We start from the raw sequence: 18,527 nt of genomic DNA, 5'->3' as shown, positions 1-18,527 counted from the left end.
AATTTACAACGGTCAATCACATCTAGTCAGTCCCCAGAAGGGGAATCAGGGAGGAGCAGGGAACTGCAGAGCGGGGACCTAATGGCACCCCATGCCGCAATGCCTTACCAGACCCCAGCCTCCCCGAGAACACAACTTAAACTCCACCTTGCCCAACCAAAAATATTAAGCTGGATACGGCCAGGGGGTCTTCTGGGTCACTCAGCAAAGGGCAGGTCACAGATCTGAGGGGCCCTTGCTCAGTGTCCTTTCTTCAGCCACGCACGGCTGGCTTGTCCCACTTGATCTTACATATCCTCACAAACGCATTTGCTGCTGATGTCGTTTACTTTCTAGCCTCTCCCGCTTTTCTGTGCTCCTGGCTTTCTTTCTCCTCCTCTGGAGTCCTGGTGGTGCTACGGTTAAGTGGCTGCTAACCAAAAGGTCGGCAGTTCGAATCCACCAGCGGCTCCTTGGAAACTCTATGGGGCAGCTCTACTCTGTCCTATATGGTCACTATGAGGGGGAACTGACTTGATGGCAACGGGTACAGGTGCCAGGAGTACTTAGGCCTGCATCCCTTTATAACACGGTGCTTGCCCAAAGGGGTGAATGCTAAACGTCCCCCAGGGGCTCTGGAGAGGGCGTCTCCTGCAGCTTTTTCTGGGCAGACAGATCGACATTCACAGCAGGGGCCCTGGCACCTGGTTTTACTACTTGAACTTGGGCTTGGTCCCATGCCTCAGTTTCCCCATCTGTAAAATGGTAATAATAGTGCCGCCTCATAGGGCTCATGTTGCAAACTGAATATAGAGCCTGTGGAATGGCTCCTGGGGGTGCTGGTAATTACTATTATTACGGAAAGTGATTTAGTTCTTCTGCAAATGAATGAGCCTAATCAAGCCTCCTTCACACTGTTTCCAACTCTTACCCTTCCATGTTTGGTTGAAATTCAGGTTTTCCTGCAACAGTAAATGAAAAAAAATCATGGGAAACCCTCCTGAATTGCATAGCAAAGCAGACACTCCATGAGAAGAACAAGCTGAGGCAGCCAGTGGAAGCCTCTTACCGTTCCGAGTTTGCAGGCATGGTGGGGTCGATGGAGACCATGGCGTCGTCTGTGGTCAGGAGGGAGATGGTGGTGTTCCTGAAAGACATGCCGAGACAGCATTCTCACACAGGATGTTCTCTGGTCTGGGTGCACATGTGCGTTTGACAAAGGCCTTGGTGACACAGTTTCCCCCATTATTAACACCTGTCTCCCTGTGGTATATTTGTTACAATCAATGAACCAATTTTGATAGATTATTATTAACTAAACTCCATAGTTTACGTTGTTGTTAGTCACTGTGGAGTTGATGGAAGCTCATGGCGACTCCACACGTACAGAGTAGAACCGTGCTCTGTAGGGTTTTCAAGGCTGTGACTTTTCAGAAGCAGATCGCCAGGCCTGTCTTCTGAGGTGCCTCTGAGTGGGTTTGAACTGCCAACCTTTTGGCTAGCAGTGGAGCACTTAACCGTTTGCACCAAATAGCGACTCTATGTAGTTTACGTTAGGATTCACCATTTGTGTTGTACAGTCCTATGGGTTTTGACAAACGCGTAATGTCATGTGTCTACTATTATAGCATCATACTGGGGAACAAGGCCCTAGAAAGGGCAAGAACATGAGTACCAGGGACTATCGCGTTCAAATGGGGCTGGAAGGACACCAGTGAAGGTGGTCCTGAGATGTTTAAACTCCATTTGTCAGTAAATTACACAGCGGTGTGCAGTTCTAAGTGCTTTGTAGATTTTTAAATCATTGAAAATGAGAACTGGTAGAAGTCTAATTTATTGAGTTAGTAAATAACAAAAAAACTGTGGTAAAGTAAAAACAGACATTGACGTCAGCAGATGATGAATTCGGACTTTGCTTTTCTGCTCCCAGTTCCTTTGTGATCTCATCTAAAACAGCATAAAACTCTCCTACGGAAGGTTTCAACTGGATGCAATGAGTCTTCCTTCTCCAACCGCTCATCTTTTGGGTCCCCTTAGGAGCTGTGGTTACCTTGGGCAAGTTACTTGAGTGCTCTGATCTTCAAAAGATTTTTTTTTTTTAATTTGTGCAATAAGGGGTGACATTCAGACTCCAGAGATATATTTATAATATGTTACATAAATAATATTATATATAATATGTATTACATATATTATTTATACATATAATATAACATATGGGTTTTTTTTTATGGTTGTTGTTAGCCGCCATCAAGTCAGCCCCCCCATTCATGATGACATCATGTGTTACAGAGTTGAACTGCTCTGTAGGGTTTTTTTTGGCTGTAATCTTTATGGAAACAGCTCGCCAGGCCTTTCTTCCATGGTACCATTGGGTGGGTTTGAACAGCCAACCTCTAGGGTGGCAGCTGATAGCAAAATACTTTCACCACTCAGACTCCTCATATAATATATAACGTAATATAGTATAGTATAATACATGGAAACCTTGGTGGTGTAGCAGTTAAGAGCTACGGCTGCTAACCAAAAGTTCGGCAGTTTGAATCCACCAGCTGCTTCTTGAAAACCCTCTGGAGCAGTTCTACTCTGTCCTGCAGGGTTGCTATGAGTCAGAAGCGACTTGATGGCAGTGGGTTTTTTTATAGTATAATATGATATGATATAAACATTTCCTTGTGACTAATAAATGGTGCCAAAGATACCCCAAACCGTGGGCTATTTTGCTGCTACAAACTCAGCTGCTTGCTGTGATTTCAGGCACACACTTCATCCCCAGAGTCTTTCTATTCTCACCTGTCCATGAAGGACTTCTCATGTTCTCTTCTACCTCTCACCTTCTTTGACCAGGATCCTAACCTTAAAGTTAATTGCAGTGGGCACGTTTTATCCCTGGAAAGTCAGGGTGCTAATAATCAGAAATTCACTTGCTCAAACTATTTATTTAGGAAAAAGCAACTCTTACAGAATCCTACAATTCTATAAGGTAGAATTCCGGTCTCTTCAACTCATTTCTGGACTCTAACTTTTGCCAGATGGTGATCTATGTAGAACCCCCTGCTGGATTGTTTGGGACCGGGGGATCAAAACACAACTACCTTCCTTTCTCCTGTCTCCAAAAATGAATGAAGAAATGAGAAAGAAAGAATGAATGAACAACTGAAAGTATGAAGGAGGTAAAGAAGGAGGAAGGAGGGAGGGAATGAGGAAGAGAGGGAAGGAGGGAGGAAGAAGATCTTAAAATGATAGTTGTTGCTCAATTTTCCCCAATGGATTTCTTTGTGTGGACACAGTGATGCCTGCTGACATGCAGTGGCAGAAATTGCAGCCAAGCTCTCCCCAGGGCTTTACTGATTGACTTGAAAGGACTCCTGAAAACAAGGTGAACCCAACTGACCTTTCTACTCTTTTTATCCCCTGTGATGGTTAAGGTTGTGTGTCTACTTGGCTGAGCCATGATTCTCTGTGGTTTGGCAGTTATGTAATGATGTAATTTGGCAGTTATGCAATGATGTTGTCATCCTCCATGATGTGATCTGATGTGATCAGCCAATCAGTTGTAAGGGGAGTTTCCTTGGAGGGTCTGGCCTGTATCCAATATATATATGGATGTTCTGGCAAATCTTACTTCCTTGCTTGCTCTGGATCCTGCATCTGACTCCTCTGACCTCCAGTTCTTGGGACTTGAACCAGCAACCTGCTGTACTGCCTGCTGATCTTGAGATTTTAGCCTCCACAGCCTGTGAGCCAGCAGCCTGCCGTTTGACCTGCTGATCTTGGGTTCGTCAGCCCCTGCAGCTACGTGAGTCAGGAGAAGTCTCCAGCCTGACGCCTGACCCATGGATATGGGACTTGCCAGCCCCTACAACCATGTGAGCCATTTCCTTGAGATAAATATCTCTGTATATACACATACACTTTACTGATTTTACTTCTCTGGAGAACCCAGGCTAAGACATCCCCTATACGTGATGGCTCGCCCTTTTAAAGAACCTTCTTCTCAAGTGGAACCGGACAAGGCCTGGAGGCAAATGGTGGCCATCCCAACAAGGACACGTGGGAGCACTCACCGAGGCAGGCCAGTGGCGATGCAGAACAGATCCATGATGTCGCTGGAGTTGCAGTACTTGCTGAAGACTACCTACAAAACACAACGGCAGCATGCGGTGAAGAGCCGGCAGGGAGAGGGGCAATTAGTTTCCATGGAGATGCCAACCTCCATGTGCTTTCTCTCTGGTTCCCACCTAAAGGTCTATTTTAAAAAGAAAAATAATATCACCACAGACACTAGAATATTACAAGCACATCTTTTCATTTAGTCAATTTATATAGGTTAGGAAAACATCGTTCTTCTGTTCAGTAAAACCAGCTTGGAAAACAGAGGGGCTGACCACATAAACACATGCGTACTTGACATTGCTGCTCTGTGAGACTCACGTAAAATATTGGAACAAGTGACTGACGACCTTGGCTTAATGATATCACAGGAATCTCCAATTATCTCCTGGGGACTATTATGTTAAGAAAAATTAAGTTAACTAAAAAAAAAGAATTTAATAGATGTTTTTAGAGCAATTTCAGGCTTACAGAAAAATTGTGCAGGAAGTACAGAGTTCCTCTGAGCTCCCTTGTTCCCCTGCATACTGTTTCTCCTGTTATTATCATCTTGCATTCCCATGCTACATTTGTTACGACTAATGAGCCCATATTAATACATTGTTATTAACTGAAGTCCATAGCTCACATGAGGGTTCGTTCTTTGTGTTGCACAGGCCTGCGGGTTTGGACAAAGGCATGATGTCTTGTGTCCACCATTCCAGCATCCCACAGAGCAGCTTCACTGCCCTAAAAGTGCCCTGCGCTCCATCCGTCTGTTCATCCCTCCCCCTGAGCCCCTGGCAACCACTGATCTTTTTGCTGTCTTTATAGTTTTGCCTTTTCCAGAATGTCCTACAGTTGGGATCAGACAGTACGTAGCCTTTTCAGACCGGCTGTTTTCACTAGCGCTATGCATTTACCAACAAGTGGCTGTCAAGTAGACCCCATCTCATGGACACCCCGTGGGTGTCGCAGTGGAACTGCGCTCCACAGGGTTTTCAGTGGCTGATTTTTTGGAAGCAGACTGCCAGGCCCCTCTTCTGAGCTGCCTCTGGATGGACTCAAACCTCCAGTCTTTCAATTAGCAGCCGAGTGCTTGGCCGTTTGCATAGTGGAGGGTGGCCTCCGCGTGAAATTCCCTCCAGTTGCATCTGGCAGGAGGGCACCAAACCACAGGCTTCTCAGCGCTTGCTCTGAAAGAGGCACACTGGCCAGCATCACCTCAAAGGGAGGGTGTGGGTGGAGCAGAGAATCTCAGCTTCTAAAGCCTGGAATGCTCTTCTGATGCCTGCCTCTGCCCAGGAGGGAAGTGACCTTGTCAAGGCCACACAGCACACAGGCACTTCCTCAGCTCAACCTCTTCCGGTAGTAGTTTAGGGTTGTGGTTGTGGGAGCCAGGCCACCTGGGTTGAAGTCGTTGACTCTCTGCTTGTTACCTTTGTGACATGGGCAAGTCACTCAACCTCTTCGTGCTTCAATCTTATCTTCTGTAAAATGGGCACAAAAACGTTAGCTGTCATTTACAGCTTGTCTTGTGATACTCTGACACTGGCCTGAAAGCTCTGCAGTCAGCTACCAGTGAGAGTTTGTGACTTTAGTGACAGGCCTTCTCAGAGCCCTCTAGAGAAGGACTGCACCGGGCCCTTCACACCACTGCCTCTCCCAAGAACACACTCTTGGGGACAGGCTGCTGATGGCCTCCCTTGTATGGCTGCAGGCTGCTCCAGTGGGCTGTCAGCATCCCCAGACCTCTTTTCAGTTGGGCAACAGGCAGCTCTATGACCCTGCTAACCCAGGATTAGTGGAACAAGAACTAATTACACAGGACTGAACGAGCTGACAGGGAACATTTACCGCGGTTGGCTGGAATATTGTTGATGTTCTAATGTTTGGTTTTCTGAATATATTGTTGCTGTTAGCTGCCTTCAAGTCGACTCCAAATCATGGCAACCTTATGTACAACAGAACAAAACGTTGCCTGATCCTATGTCATCCTCACAATCGCCACCAGGTTCGAGTCCAATATTGTGGCTACTGTGCCAATCCATCCTACTGAGGGTCTCCCGTGCCTTGTGCTGTGTATATAAGGGAGCCAGCCTTTTCTCTTTCTCCTTAAGCTATCTGTAACTCTTAACAATCTGGGGGATTCTTTTGTAAACTGAAATGAAACATTGTTAAATAATGTCCGATTTTTACTGACTGCTCTCCTCCTTCCCAAATTCAGAAGTTTTTATTAAGTCCTTACTTTTCATTGAAATACAGTTCCTTGCAAAGACTCCATAAGAATCTGTCAGCCTTATTGCTAGGCTATAAATGGAAAAACGAGTTATGCAACCAAGGCCTTGCCTGGAAAATCATATTTGAGAATGATGCTCTTTACTTAGGTATGACCTGACACTTCTAAGGTGCTAAGGCTGACTTTATGAAGCCAATGCTTACAAAACACTCCCAGGAGAGCTGGCCAGGTACCTGGCTCTCAGGGTTCCCAGCTGGTGGTTAGGCTACGGCTTCCAGTGGTTTGACCAAACACTGGTCTCGTTGCTGTTATGAAGTTGTTACATATGATTAAATCCGTTAGCTTCTGTTACAGCAGATTACCTTGCATAATATAATCTAATCAAATGTAATGTAATCACGTTCCACAATGCAATCTGATGTAACATGATCAGTGAATCAGTTGATGTAGGGTATTTCATAAACCTAATAACTTCTGAGTTATAAGAAAACCAGAATAGACACAGAGACGCACACACAGGAGGAGACAGATGCCATGTGAGGATCACCAAGGAGCCAAGGAACACTCGAGGCTACTGACAAGGGTTTTCACTGGCTGATTTTTACAAGTAGATTGCCAGGCCTTTCTTCCTAGTGTGTCTTAGTCTGGAAGCTCTGCTGAAACCTGTTCAGCATCATAGCAACGCTGGCAGATGGCTGCTGGCTGTGCATGAGGTGCACTGGCCAGGAATTGAACCTGGGTCTCCTGCATGGAAGGTGAGAATTCTACCACTGAACCAGCACTGCCCTGTATCCACTTGCTACAACAGCAAATCCTTTCTGCTTCATGGAAACAAAGAGTACACAAAAAGCATTGGTAAATAGAAATTAAAGAACATGATATGGAGGCAGTAAGAATAAAAGAAAATCGAGGTTTTCTCGGAGTCCAGCTCTTAGTCCAGTTGGGGCCAGAGTTCCCATGGCATATCGCCCCAAATTCTTTTCTGTGGTTTGACTGGCAGTGCAGTGACATTCAACCAAGAGCAGAAAAGCAACTGAGAGCACAGAGGGCCTCTCCTTCACCAGATATTGATCACTACCACTCTCAGCTGAGGCCTGTGAAAGTCAGTGGGTATTTTCCTGTCTGGGAACTTCTATGCCGTCTGCATAAAAGAACAACTAATACTGGCCCAGTGCTTGCCACAAGCCAAGCATCCTAAGAGATTTACATAAGGAAACTGTTATGGGTGGAATTGTGTCCCCCCAAAAAGATATGTTGAAGCCCTTACCCCTGGAACCTATGAACTTGGCTTTGTTTGGAAATAGGGACTTTGAAGATGTTATTAGTTAACATGAGGTCATACTGGAGTAGGGTGGGTCCTAGTCCTGTATCTCCTTATAAAGGAGAATAGACACTGAGAGACACGGAGGGAAGATGGCCGTGTGAAGCTGAAGGCAGAGACGGGAGCGATAAATCTACAAGCTGAGTACCAGAAGCTAGGAGAGAGAGCATGGCCCTGCGGACACCCTGATTTCGGACTTCTAGCCTCTAGAGCTGTGACAGAATACATTCCTGTTGTTTTAAACCACCCACTTTGTGGTACTTTGTTATTTAAAAAAAAAAATTAAACCAAACCTTGCTGCAGTCAAGTCGATTCCAACTCACGGCAACCCTATAGAACAACGTAGAACTGCCCCCTAGGGTTTCCAAGGAGCGGCTGGTGGATTCAAACTGCTGACCTTTTGGTTAGCAGCTGCAGCTCTTAACCACTGTGCCACCATGGCTCCAGACTTTGTTATATAGCAGCCCTAAAAAACTAATACAGAAACTGAGTGCCTTAGTTATCTAGTGCTGCTACAACAGAAATACTACATACAAATGCATGGCTTTAACAACAGAAATTGATTTTCTCACAGTTCAGAAGGCTAGAAGTCTGAATTCAAGGCGCCAGCTCTAGGGGAAAGTGTCCTTTCTCTGTTGGCCCTGGGGGAAGGTCCTTGTCTCTTTAGCTTCTGTTTCCTGGTTCCTTGGAGATCTCCATGTGGCTTGGCATCTATCTTCCCACATCTCAGCTTGCTTAATCTGCTCCCTTTATATCTAGTAAGAGATTGACTCAAGAGAGCCCTACATTAATGCTGCCTTATTAACATACAAAGGCAACCCAGTCCCAAATGGGATTATAACCACAGGCACAGAGGTTAAGATTTACAACAATATAGTTTGGTGGGACGCAGTTCAAAGGTAACGCCGAGGCACAGAGATTTATGTAGTTCCCACGAGGCCCAGCCAGCGAGTAGTGTATCAGGATTGTACCCACACATGTACCGACTCCTAGGTTTTTGGACACATTTACTGTCTTTATTCAAAGTTCAGCAACATGCCCAGCTTCCAGACTAAGACAACTAGGAAGAAAGGGCTGGAAATCTAATTCTGAAATCAGCCAGTGAAATCCTATGGCTCACAGTGGTCCGATAGACAAGTGATCATGGGGATGGCACAGGACTGGGCAGTGTGTCATTCCATCGTACATGGAGTCGCCATGGGTCGGGGGCCAACTAGGTGGCAGTAAACAACAACCTCAATATTTAAGCCTTGTTCTAGAAACAGTGCTGTGGAAAGAACAGAGGACCTGGGACTGGAAGGCCTGGCTTACCCTCGTCTCTGCCAGAGACTCCTCTGTTCACCAACCCCTCTTTCATCCACTGTGGGCAAGCCCATAACCACTCAGAGTCTCAGTTTACTGTTCTGTGAATGGGGTTGAAAGTGTCAGCCCCACCTACTTCTGGGACCTTGATGAGCATCAAGGGAACATGCTTGAAAAGAAATCTTCAGAACACTGCTGGTATGGCATGAAATCCAACTTTGTTCTGTTTCAGTTGTCCACGAGCCTTAGCGTTCCCTGCTGACTCGAAAATCTGTGATTCTAGGCTCAAGCTTCTACCGGCCTCCAACTTGCCAAATGCACTAAGAATAACTTTTGCCATGTTTTGTTCACAGCCCAATTTTGTTTTAGTAGGAATTCAAATTTACAATCTGCAAAATCTCCAGAGCTGGAAGAAAGAACGTCCAGCCCAGCTACTCTGTTCCCGCTGCTTCCTGGGGAAGGCTGTTGTCCTTGACCACCAGAGAGGCAGGAGTGGAGGCCCAGGAGGGGACCCCCAAGATGCATACTCCCACCAAGATGGCACTTTGACTTGTTGGAATGGGTAAATGGCCAATCAGCTTAAAGAGAAGAGATCAATGCCCTGGCACACAAACAAGAGGGACCAAACTTTCCTGTCTAGTGCATTCTGTGGATTGGCCCATTCATCTCTGTCAGACAGCCACAGGAGGGCAGAAGGGGCCCACGTCTCTGGTCAGGGGTACACTCCTGTTTGGTAACCACCCTAGGAGGTTGAGTGGAGAGGGGTATCTTTGCCTTACAGGTGTGGACTCAGGAGACAGGCCCAGGGGACCACAGTGACCAGCCCTTGCCATCACGGCATGGGAAAACTCTACCAACTGCCTGTCCATCCCACACTCCCCAGAGCTCTGAACAGGCAGCCCTAGCTCCTGGTGACCCTGCTCCCCATAGGTGACAGGACCAGGCAGACACCTGGCTTAAGATGACCTGGCCAGGCCCATCACACTTCCTTGGGAGGGCTATTACTGAGTTTCGTAGCTGTTGGCAATTAGAGGTGGGCACAGGGTCTTGGAGAGTCCGTGCCTGCTGTGATGGTCACACCAGGCCACCTGTGGATAGGACAGCAGGTGGGGAAAGGGTGGAAGGAGGATTAAAGCATGGAGGGCAGTTGAGAAGACAAGAGGGGCAGCACAGAGATGAGAAGACCCCAGGACTCACCCAGGCTTCCTGGCACTCGGGATCCCAGGGCTTTTTCTGGGGATCCGCAGTATCCTTGCAGAGGTCCCCACAGGGCCTCCTTCCTGCATCCCTCAGTCCACAGCCCAAACTCGGACCTCTTCCTCCAACCTGCCCGTATTAGGGCCTCCTTCCTGCATCCCTCGGCCTGCCGCCCAAACTCGGACCTTTTCCTCCAACCTGCCCGTATAAGGGGTTTGCTGTGGCTTGAAATCAGGAGCCTCCACCAGTACACTTAGAAGAAGCAGGGCTGCTCTGTGCAGGCAGATGGTGAGAGGGCTGCTGACACACCTCTAGGGGCCTCTGGACTCAACTGACAGAGCAGAGAGCTGGGAGCCACTCCCCTTTGATTCTGCATCCATCTGAGGCCTCTTCCACGGACTTGACCCAACTGAAAGCACTGGGTGGCTCTGTTTTTTCCTTTCTTCTCCTGGAGCCCCATTCAGACTCATCTAAGTGGGTGTTATGAGTGGAATTGTGTCCGCCAAAGTATGTGTTGGAATCCTAACCCGTGCACCTGTGGATGTGATCCCGTCTGGGGTTTTCTTTTGTTATGTTCATTGGGGTCCCTGAGTGGTGCAAATAGTTGATGAGCTAGGCTACTTTTAAGTGACAGCTGGAGGTTTGAGTCCACCCAGAGGCACCTCAGAAGAAAGGCCTGGTGATCTATTGCCAAAAAAGCAGCCGTTGAAAACCCTGAGGAGCACAGTTCTACTCTGACATACATGGGGTCACCATGAGTCAGAACTGACTCCATGACGGCTGGCTACTGGTTTATGTTAATTAGATCATAAAGGGGAAGGGCGAACCCTAAATCTAATCACTTCTGAGTTATAACAAAAGCAGAATAGATATAGAGACATGCACACACAGCAGGGGACGGGGGACCGGAAGGACAGATGTCTTGTGAGAATTGGCTACCAGCCAAGGAACCAAGGAACGCCCGAGGCTACAACAAGCAAGGGATTGACGCGGCCAAGACCCTGACTTGGCCTTTTAGCCTCCAGAACTGTGAGAATTCTGTCTGTAAAACTAGACACTCATGGTATTTCTGTTACAGAAGCTCTAGGGAACCAGGACACAGGGGTGCAGCAAAAACCTGCTCACTGCTGTGTTCGAGCCACTCCCTGCTGTTTGCAGCCCGAGGCAGCCCGGCTGGTGGGATCTCGGGGCACCCAGGAGCTAGATCATCAGGTTTCCTGTTATCAGGTTAGCTGAGTGAAGATTCAATCACCGGCTCTCCAGCACCTACAGGACGCCTTACGGCCTTCCTGCAAAACCAAAGCCGTGAATAAACAGGGCTCCAAGTTCCTTCGGGAAACCCTGGTGGTGCAGTGGTTAAGGGCTGAGGCTGCTAACCAAAAGGATGGCGGTTCAAATCCACCAGGCGCTCCTTGGAAACTTTATGAGGCAATTCTACTCTGTCCTATAGGGTCACTATGAGTCAGGATTGACTCTCTGGCAACTAGTTTTTTTTTGGGGGGGGCATAACTTCCTGGGAGGAGCTTCCCCCAGGACTTGCCCACACCCCACCCCCCACCCCAGTCACTGCTGCGCAGGATTTCAGCACAGAGCGAGCAGTGAGGGTTCGAAAGGGCACCGCGAGAGCAGAGGGGACTGGAGTGAATCAGAAGGTGGTGGAGGCTTTTAGGAGTGGGAACGAGATGTTGATGATTCTCTGAATTCTCGTTTTCTAAATGAGAGGCAGGAAACAGACCCCAAGCCCGTAGTGATGTAGGCCCACTGGGGACCAGTGTTTCCCTGAGACCAGCATTCATGAAGACTGGGGCAGTACCATCGCCGGAAGGTTCTCTACCTACTGATGTGGCACCTGGCATCAGGGCCACCTCCCCTTTGCTGGTGGGAAGAGACCAGGGCTCAGCTAAGGGCTCCTCTCCCAACTCAGGGCACCAACCTCCTCTCACCATGGTTGTCTAAGATCAGTGGCTCCACTCTTGCTTCCCTGGCTTGCCTCTGTATGTTTCTGTGAATCCTGTCAGTTGCTGCCAAGTTGGCTCCGAGTCAGAGACCCCATGTGCAGTGGAATGAAACGTTGCCTGCTCCTGTGTCATCTTCACGATCATCGGTGTGCTCGAGTCCATTGTGGCAGCCACAACGTGTTTCGAGTGTATTTTGAGTGCCTTCTAACCTAGGGGGCTCATCTTCTAGCACTATATTGGACAATATTCTGTTGCGATCCACGGGGCTGATTTTCAGGAGATCTCTAGGCCTTTCTTCCTAGAAAAGTCTGGGAGCACCACTGAAACCTGTCCACTGAGGGTGACCCTGCTGGCATTTGACATACTAGGGGCATAGCTTCCAGCATCACAGCAACACACAAGCCACCTCAGCAGGACACACTGACAGACGAGTGGCGGGATCATGAATCTGAAAGGTACAATGTTAAGTCCAGAATGACTTCATTTTCCAGTTTAGGGGGAACTGGGCTAGTGAGATATCACTGGTGGCCAGTCCTTCAATTCAGTAGCAAAAGATCCCACAACGTGGAGAGCTGCCCAGACTGTGACAAGTGGGTGTTCTGCACAACCTCGGGCTCCATCCCCGGCACTGGGAAGGGAAAGGCTGCTCACCCTGGCCCCTGGCCCACGGTCATGGCAGCCACACAAACCTATCTCAAACACAAAGGCTGAGTCTTGCTTTGTGTGCCCAGAGCCTGGGTCAGGGTCTGGTGTGCGTGGGAGCTCAGGAAACATTGACTGCACGTCAGGTTTTCTATTCCATTTTTGCCCAATATCAGTTTTGATTTTTGGAACATGCATTTAAGGATGTATGCCTTCTTACTGAAAGGCTGGAGGTTTAAGTCCACCCAGAGGCACCTTGGAACAAAGTCCTGGTGACCTACTTCGGGAAAATCAGCCACTGAAAATCCCACGGAGCACAGTTCTAGACACACGTGGGGTTGCCATCAGTTGGCGTTTACTCCACGGTCACTGGAATTGTTGGTCCTTTACAAAACGTGGAGCCCTGGTGGTGCAGTGGTTAAGAGCTAACACTGCTAACCAAAAGGTCCAGAGTTCGAATCCACTAGGTGCTTCTTGGAAACCCTGTGGGGCAGCTCTACTCTGTCCTATAGGGTTGCTATGAGTCAGAATCGGCTTCTGGGTTTGGTTTTTTTTTTACATAGCTACTTCAAGTTCATACATGTATTCACATATGTGAAAACTCTTTTTTTTTTTTTAAGTTTTAAGAAAAGCTGGTTTTAATTTACATCATCTGCTTGCCTTTTGCTTCTTGCCTTTTCCCTTTCCTGAGGTGGTTTACTAATGAGCTGTGGGGAGGGTACCGGCCTGGAGCTGGGCCTCTTTGGTCCCAGGTTCACAGAAATGGAGAGGAGGGTAGCTCTCAGGAGGGCACTCAGCTAAGGTAAGGCTGGGCAGGAAGGCACCAGAAAGGGGTTTCACAGTATCCCTGTATTTGGGCCTCTGGTAGAAAAGTGATTTTTCATTGTCTCTGCCCCACTTACCCTTGCCTCTTTGGCATCTATTCAGTCCAAATAGGGTTGGCGGTAGCTGCTGCGGAAATGATTCTCTCTTCCGAGCAATTAAGAGCCCAGGCAGAAGGGCTGGTAATAACAAAGCAGAGAGACACAGCCAAGCCCTCTAGCCTCGAAGCTGAGACACTGTGTCCAGTCTTCTCACAGAGCCGGAAGGGGAGGGAAGACCCCTGCACATTCTTCTATTTCTATTTGGGCTCCTTCTTCCAGCTGCTACAAACATGTCTTGCTGGGTGTCATCAAATTCTGGCTTGGATTGGCACAAAGTCAATGCCCACTAGGAATGGTGGCTTTTTGAAAGAGAACTTTTGATACTATATTATGAAATGCTCCAAACCCTGGACAAATGAGTTAATTGAAGGGCAATTTAGGTTTGGGCTGAGTTTTGTAGCTTGGTGGGGAAAAACCACCACCGTCACTACAGAGAACTTCCATCTGTGGATGCTGTCGGGGGAGACATGGGGGCGGGTCAGGGCAGGGGGAGGGTGGGTGAAGCTGCCCCCAAGAAAGCATGAGGTCCCTGGAAATCTTTTCTGTGAGGCCAGCTACGATTGTTTTCATCAGGGAGACAATGCCTGACGAGTCAGGGAGCAGGATGGCCTTAGTGACCTTTCAAAATCCCAGAAAAACATCTGTGTTAGCTTTCAAACTCATTTAAAAAAAAGAAAACAAAACAAACTCTGGTAAGTTATGCTCTGGGGTTAGTTGTAAAACATGCAGTTATGCCTCGCTGTCTGCCTGGTACAGCTTCTACCGACTGGGACATTTTTTTTCAATTGCCTTAGCAACAATTTGCATAGCATTTCTTTGAACCTGGAGTAACAAGTCCCAAGCAAAATTCTCCTCATTAGAATTCTACAATCTTTCTCCCCGGGTAATTTTAAGTGGCTAAATCTGAAGGGGAGAGCCCACATCTCTAGGTACCGCTATGCTGAACTTCTAAAGCAAGAAGGGGAAAAGGCAATTTTTCCCTCCATCAAATGTCCCTCCCCAAGGAGAAAGGCAAATGGGCTCCGTCTTTCTCCCTCTAGCTAATGAGGGGTGGACTCCTTTTCCAGGGGTGTTACCTTCTGACCTCCTTCTCACTAGATTCACATTGGCCATAAAAGCCATGGTCTTTACAGTCACCTCATATGCACGTGAAAGTCGGACAATGAAAAAAAAAAAAAGGAACTGATACATTCTAAGAGTGGTGTTGGTGAAGAATACTGAATACACCATGGACTGCCCCAAGAATGAACAAGTCTTCCTTAGAGAACGTGCAGCCAGAATACTCCTTAGAAGTGAGGATGACAAGACTTTGGCTCACTTACTTTGGACACGTCATCAGGAAAGACCAATCACTGGCAAAGGACATCATGTTTGGTAAAGAAGAGGGTCAATGGAAACAAGGGAAGCCCTCAATGAGATGGGTGGACAGAACTGCCACAACAATGGGCTCAAACATACCAAAGATCATGAGGCTGGGGCAGGACCAGGCAATGTTTCACTCTGTTATACATAAGTTGCCATGAGCTGGAGCTGACTCAACGGCCACTAAAAGCAACATCCATCTCAGCCCCTTCGGCGTCTTAAACTTCAGCGTTAGCAGGTCATCATCTTTTCATCCACTCTTGTGATTTAATGATGATGTTTATTAATTATAAATGACAAACTGACATCAGAAATCTCCTTTCCCAACCAAAGTAAGGTGTATTGATTTCTTAAAATAGCCACTTTGGCCTCCAAGAAATTGAAGACAAACACTAGAGGTAATCAAATTGGCAATAATAGAAAAGTGATGGATACCCCCAAACTGGACCACCCAGACATCCTTTGGTGTTACACAAACTGTGGTCCATCTGCCTGATGGAATACTATTCAGCCATGAAAAGGAGTGGATTACTGATACACATACAGTTTGGATGGATCTCAAAGGAATACTCTGAGTGAAGAAAAGCCAAACCCCATGGGTTATACAATGTGTAATTCCACTTCTATAACATCCTCTCAATGACAAAACTATAGATTAGTGGTTGCCAGGAGCTGGCGACAGAGGGATCAGAGGTGGATAAGGGTAGGGAGGGTAAGAGGCAGGTGAGTGGGATTATAAAAGGGCAACATGAGGGACTGAACTGTTCTGTATCTTGATTGTAGTGGTGGATACACGGCCCTACACATGTAATAAAATTGTATACAGCTAAGTACCCACATACAAAAGAGAACAAGCACAACAGCCATTGGAATGAGACTGGCGGATTGCATCAATGTCAATACCCTGGTTGTGATACTATACAAGATGCTAACTTTGGAGGAAACTGGGTAAATGGTGCACAAGCTCTCTCTATATTATTTCTTATAACTGCATGTGAGGAGTCTCTGGGTGATGCAAATGTCTGCTAACCCATAGGTTGGAGGTTCGAGTCTACCCAGAGGCACCTTGGAAGAAAGTCCTGGCAATCTACTTCCAAAAAACTAGCCACTGAAAACCCTATGGAGTACAGTTCTATCCTGACACACATGGGGTCACTAAGAGTCAGGGTCAACTCGACAGTAACTGATACTGTGTGTGAATCTACCATTACCTCCAAAAGTTTAACTAAAATGCTGGCATAGGGGTGGTGAGAGGGGCGCTGTGTGCAGAATGGGGATCCACACAGCCCTGGTGGGAGCTGGTTGGCTGTGTGTGTGCCCTTTGACCCAGAATTCCACTGCCAGGAATTGCACTTAGGGAAATAACAATTAAAAACAAAATAATAATGGCATTTATGAGGTGGCAGGCACTGTTCTTGGTGTGGCCACAGCTCCCCAGCATGTGCAAAGCAGAGGGAGGGCAAGGCAGAGCTGGGGAAACCTGAGCTCTCTGACACTCTTCTTCTAGCTGGATCCAGGGCAGGTTCCTGAACCTGTCTGAGTCTCTGACTCTTCTTTGACAAAGCAAGGATAGTATAACCTATTCCACGGGGTTATGGCATTCGTTAGGACATACAGAGGGCCCAGGGAAGAGGCAGCATGACTACAGCAGGGGGCACCCTCTGAAACTCATGACTGCCTTCCCTGGAGATGGGAGGATCCTCCTTGACCCTTTGGAAGCCATTTCACAAGCAGGAGGATCACACACAGATGACCCGAACTTCAAAAGGTCAGAATTTCCAATTTAGCCATCCTCAGACAGGCTCTGATTTCTCTAGTTGACGTCCACGTATTGACGATCAGCTTTATTCAGCTATATTCAAAGAGCATTGAAAGGTGGCGGTCATATCAATACAAATACACACTAGTTAATGAGACCAACCATCTAGCTTTTTTGTTTTAAGAGAAGTGGAGTAATTGATTTGACCTCAGTCTGGTTGGTGTTTTCTTTCTTTTACACACACTGGGAGTCTTTAGAAGGAGAAGTCGTTACGGGGGAGCAGTATCAGTTCTGTGGTGTCCCCAACATTGAGCATGGGACCTGTCTTTCAGCAGATGCCCAGGGAACACTGGTGACTATGCTTGGCAAAAGGTGAAATGGATGGAAATCTGACCCCCCAAAAGACATGGTAAAGTCCTACCTCAATGTCTGTGAATGTGACCCTGTTTGGAAAGAAGGTCTTTGAAGATATTATCAGTTAGAGTAATATGAGATCATACCGGAACAGAAAAAAACCCGTTGCCATCTAGTCGATTTCAACTCATAGTGACCCTATAAGACAAGGTAGAACTTCCCCACTGGGTTTCCAAGGAGTGGCTGGTGGATTCGAACAGCTGACTTTTTGATTAGCAGCCATAATGCTTAACCACTACACCACCAGGGGCAGGGTGGGTCCTAATCCCATCTGAGCAGTGTCCTTAAAAAGTAGAGAGGAGACACAGAGACAGACAGAGGAAGAGGACCATGTGCCGCTACAGCTGCAAGTCAAGGAATGCCTGGGGCTACCAGAAGGTGGGAGAGGGGCATGGAACATCTCCCTCAGAACCTGTAGGAAAAATCAGCATGGCTGACATCCTAGTTTGGACTTCCAGCCTCCAGACCTTCAAGACAACACACTTCTATTCTTAGAAGCCACCCAGTCAGTGGTATTTTGTTGGGCAGCCCTAGGAAGCTAGCCCCTCTCCCCCTCAGGTAAACCAGTTGAGGACGAATTTTGTGTTCAGTGGTTATATGTTATGTCACTAACAATGCTAACGCCGCCACCACCATTGCCACCACCACCAAAGAATGTTTATGGAGCCTACACTTGGGTTGGAACTGGAGCTAAGCACCTACAAGCTTGTGGCCCAGGTTCTCCTGAGGCCTCCTGAGCTTGGTGTTGTCATCTCCACTTACAATGAGGATGCTGAGGTGGACAGGGTATAGTGGCAGTGCGAGACACCGGCTTGGACCACCAGCTGAAAGGCTCAGGGATATGATTTGCCTGAAATCAGGACTTCGAGCTGGGGGTCTAAGTTAGAAGCAGAAGCTGCCTCTTGGTCTCTGCTGCCATCGTTTCCCTGCCCCCATGACAGAAAAAACATTCCCTGTTTTGCTTGTTCTCAAATTACCCGTCTTTCCGGTTGCATATTTGGAATGAAGATTGATTAGGCTGTCACAAAGGAAGATAAGTGAGCACCAATTCTCATGTTTTTGTCTATTGCGGACTCAAATTCAAGTCAATAAGGACAGTGCTTTTCTAAGGCTTTGTCCACCCTCAAACCAAACCAGAGTATTTCAATCTGATGCCTGAATCTCACTCTCTTCTAGCACAGGGTGCTAGAACCAACTAGACCTACGGCGGGTTGGCAGCTTCTCTATCTTTGGGGGAGTTAAAAAGCTAATTCTCCATTGCTTTCCCAGTGCCTGAGAACCACAAGCCTTTAATATAAAAGACAAACTAACTAAATAGAAACCAAGACCAAAACCCCAC

At 47.3% G+C, this 18,527-nt stretch overlaps 1 protein-coding gene across 3 annotated transcripts in view; it reads right to left on the bottom strand.

The window, feature by feature from the left end:
• The window catches only part of PDE9A (phosphodiesterase 9A), a 148,067-nt gene that overhangs the window by 104,293 nt on the left and 25,247 nt on the right, over positions 1-18,527 (bottom strand). For all 3 annotated transcript variants that reach the window (XM_049874949.1, XM_049874947.1, XM_049874948.1), the window contains exons 2-3: positions 4,047-4,117; positions 1,049-1,126 (exon numbers count right to left, since the gene is read on the bottom strand). In XM_049874949.1, coding sequence (XP_049730906.1) covers positions 1,049-1,126; positions 4,047-4,081 — 113 coding nt within the window. In that variant the 5' untranslated portion in view covers positions 4,082-4,117. The remainder of the gene's footprint in view (positions 1-1,048; positions 1,127-4,046; positions 4,118-18,527) is intronic.

This window comes from Elephas maximus, chromosome 2, assembly GCF_024166365.1.
Source record: "Elephas maximus indicus isolate mEleMax1 chromosome 2, mEleMax1 primary haplotype, whole genome shotgun sequence".
Classification (NCBI taxonomy): Eukaryota; Metazoa; Chordata; class Mammalia; order Proboscidea; family Elephantidae; genus Elephas; species Elephas maximus.
Note: the sequence above shows the minus strand (reverse complement) of the source record. Positions and strands in the feature narration are given on the sequence as shown.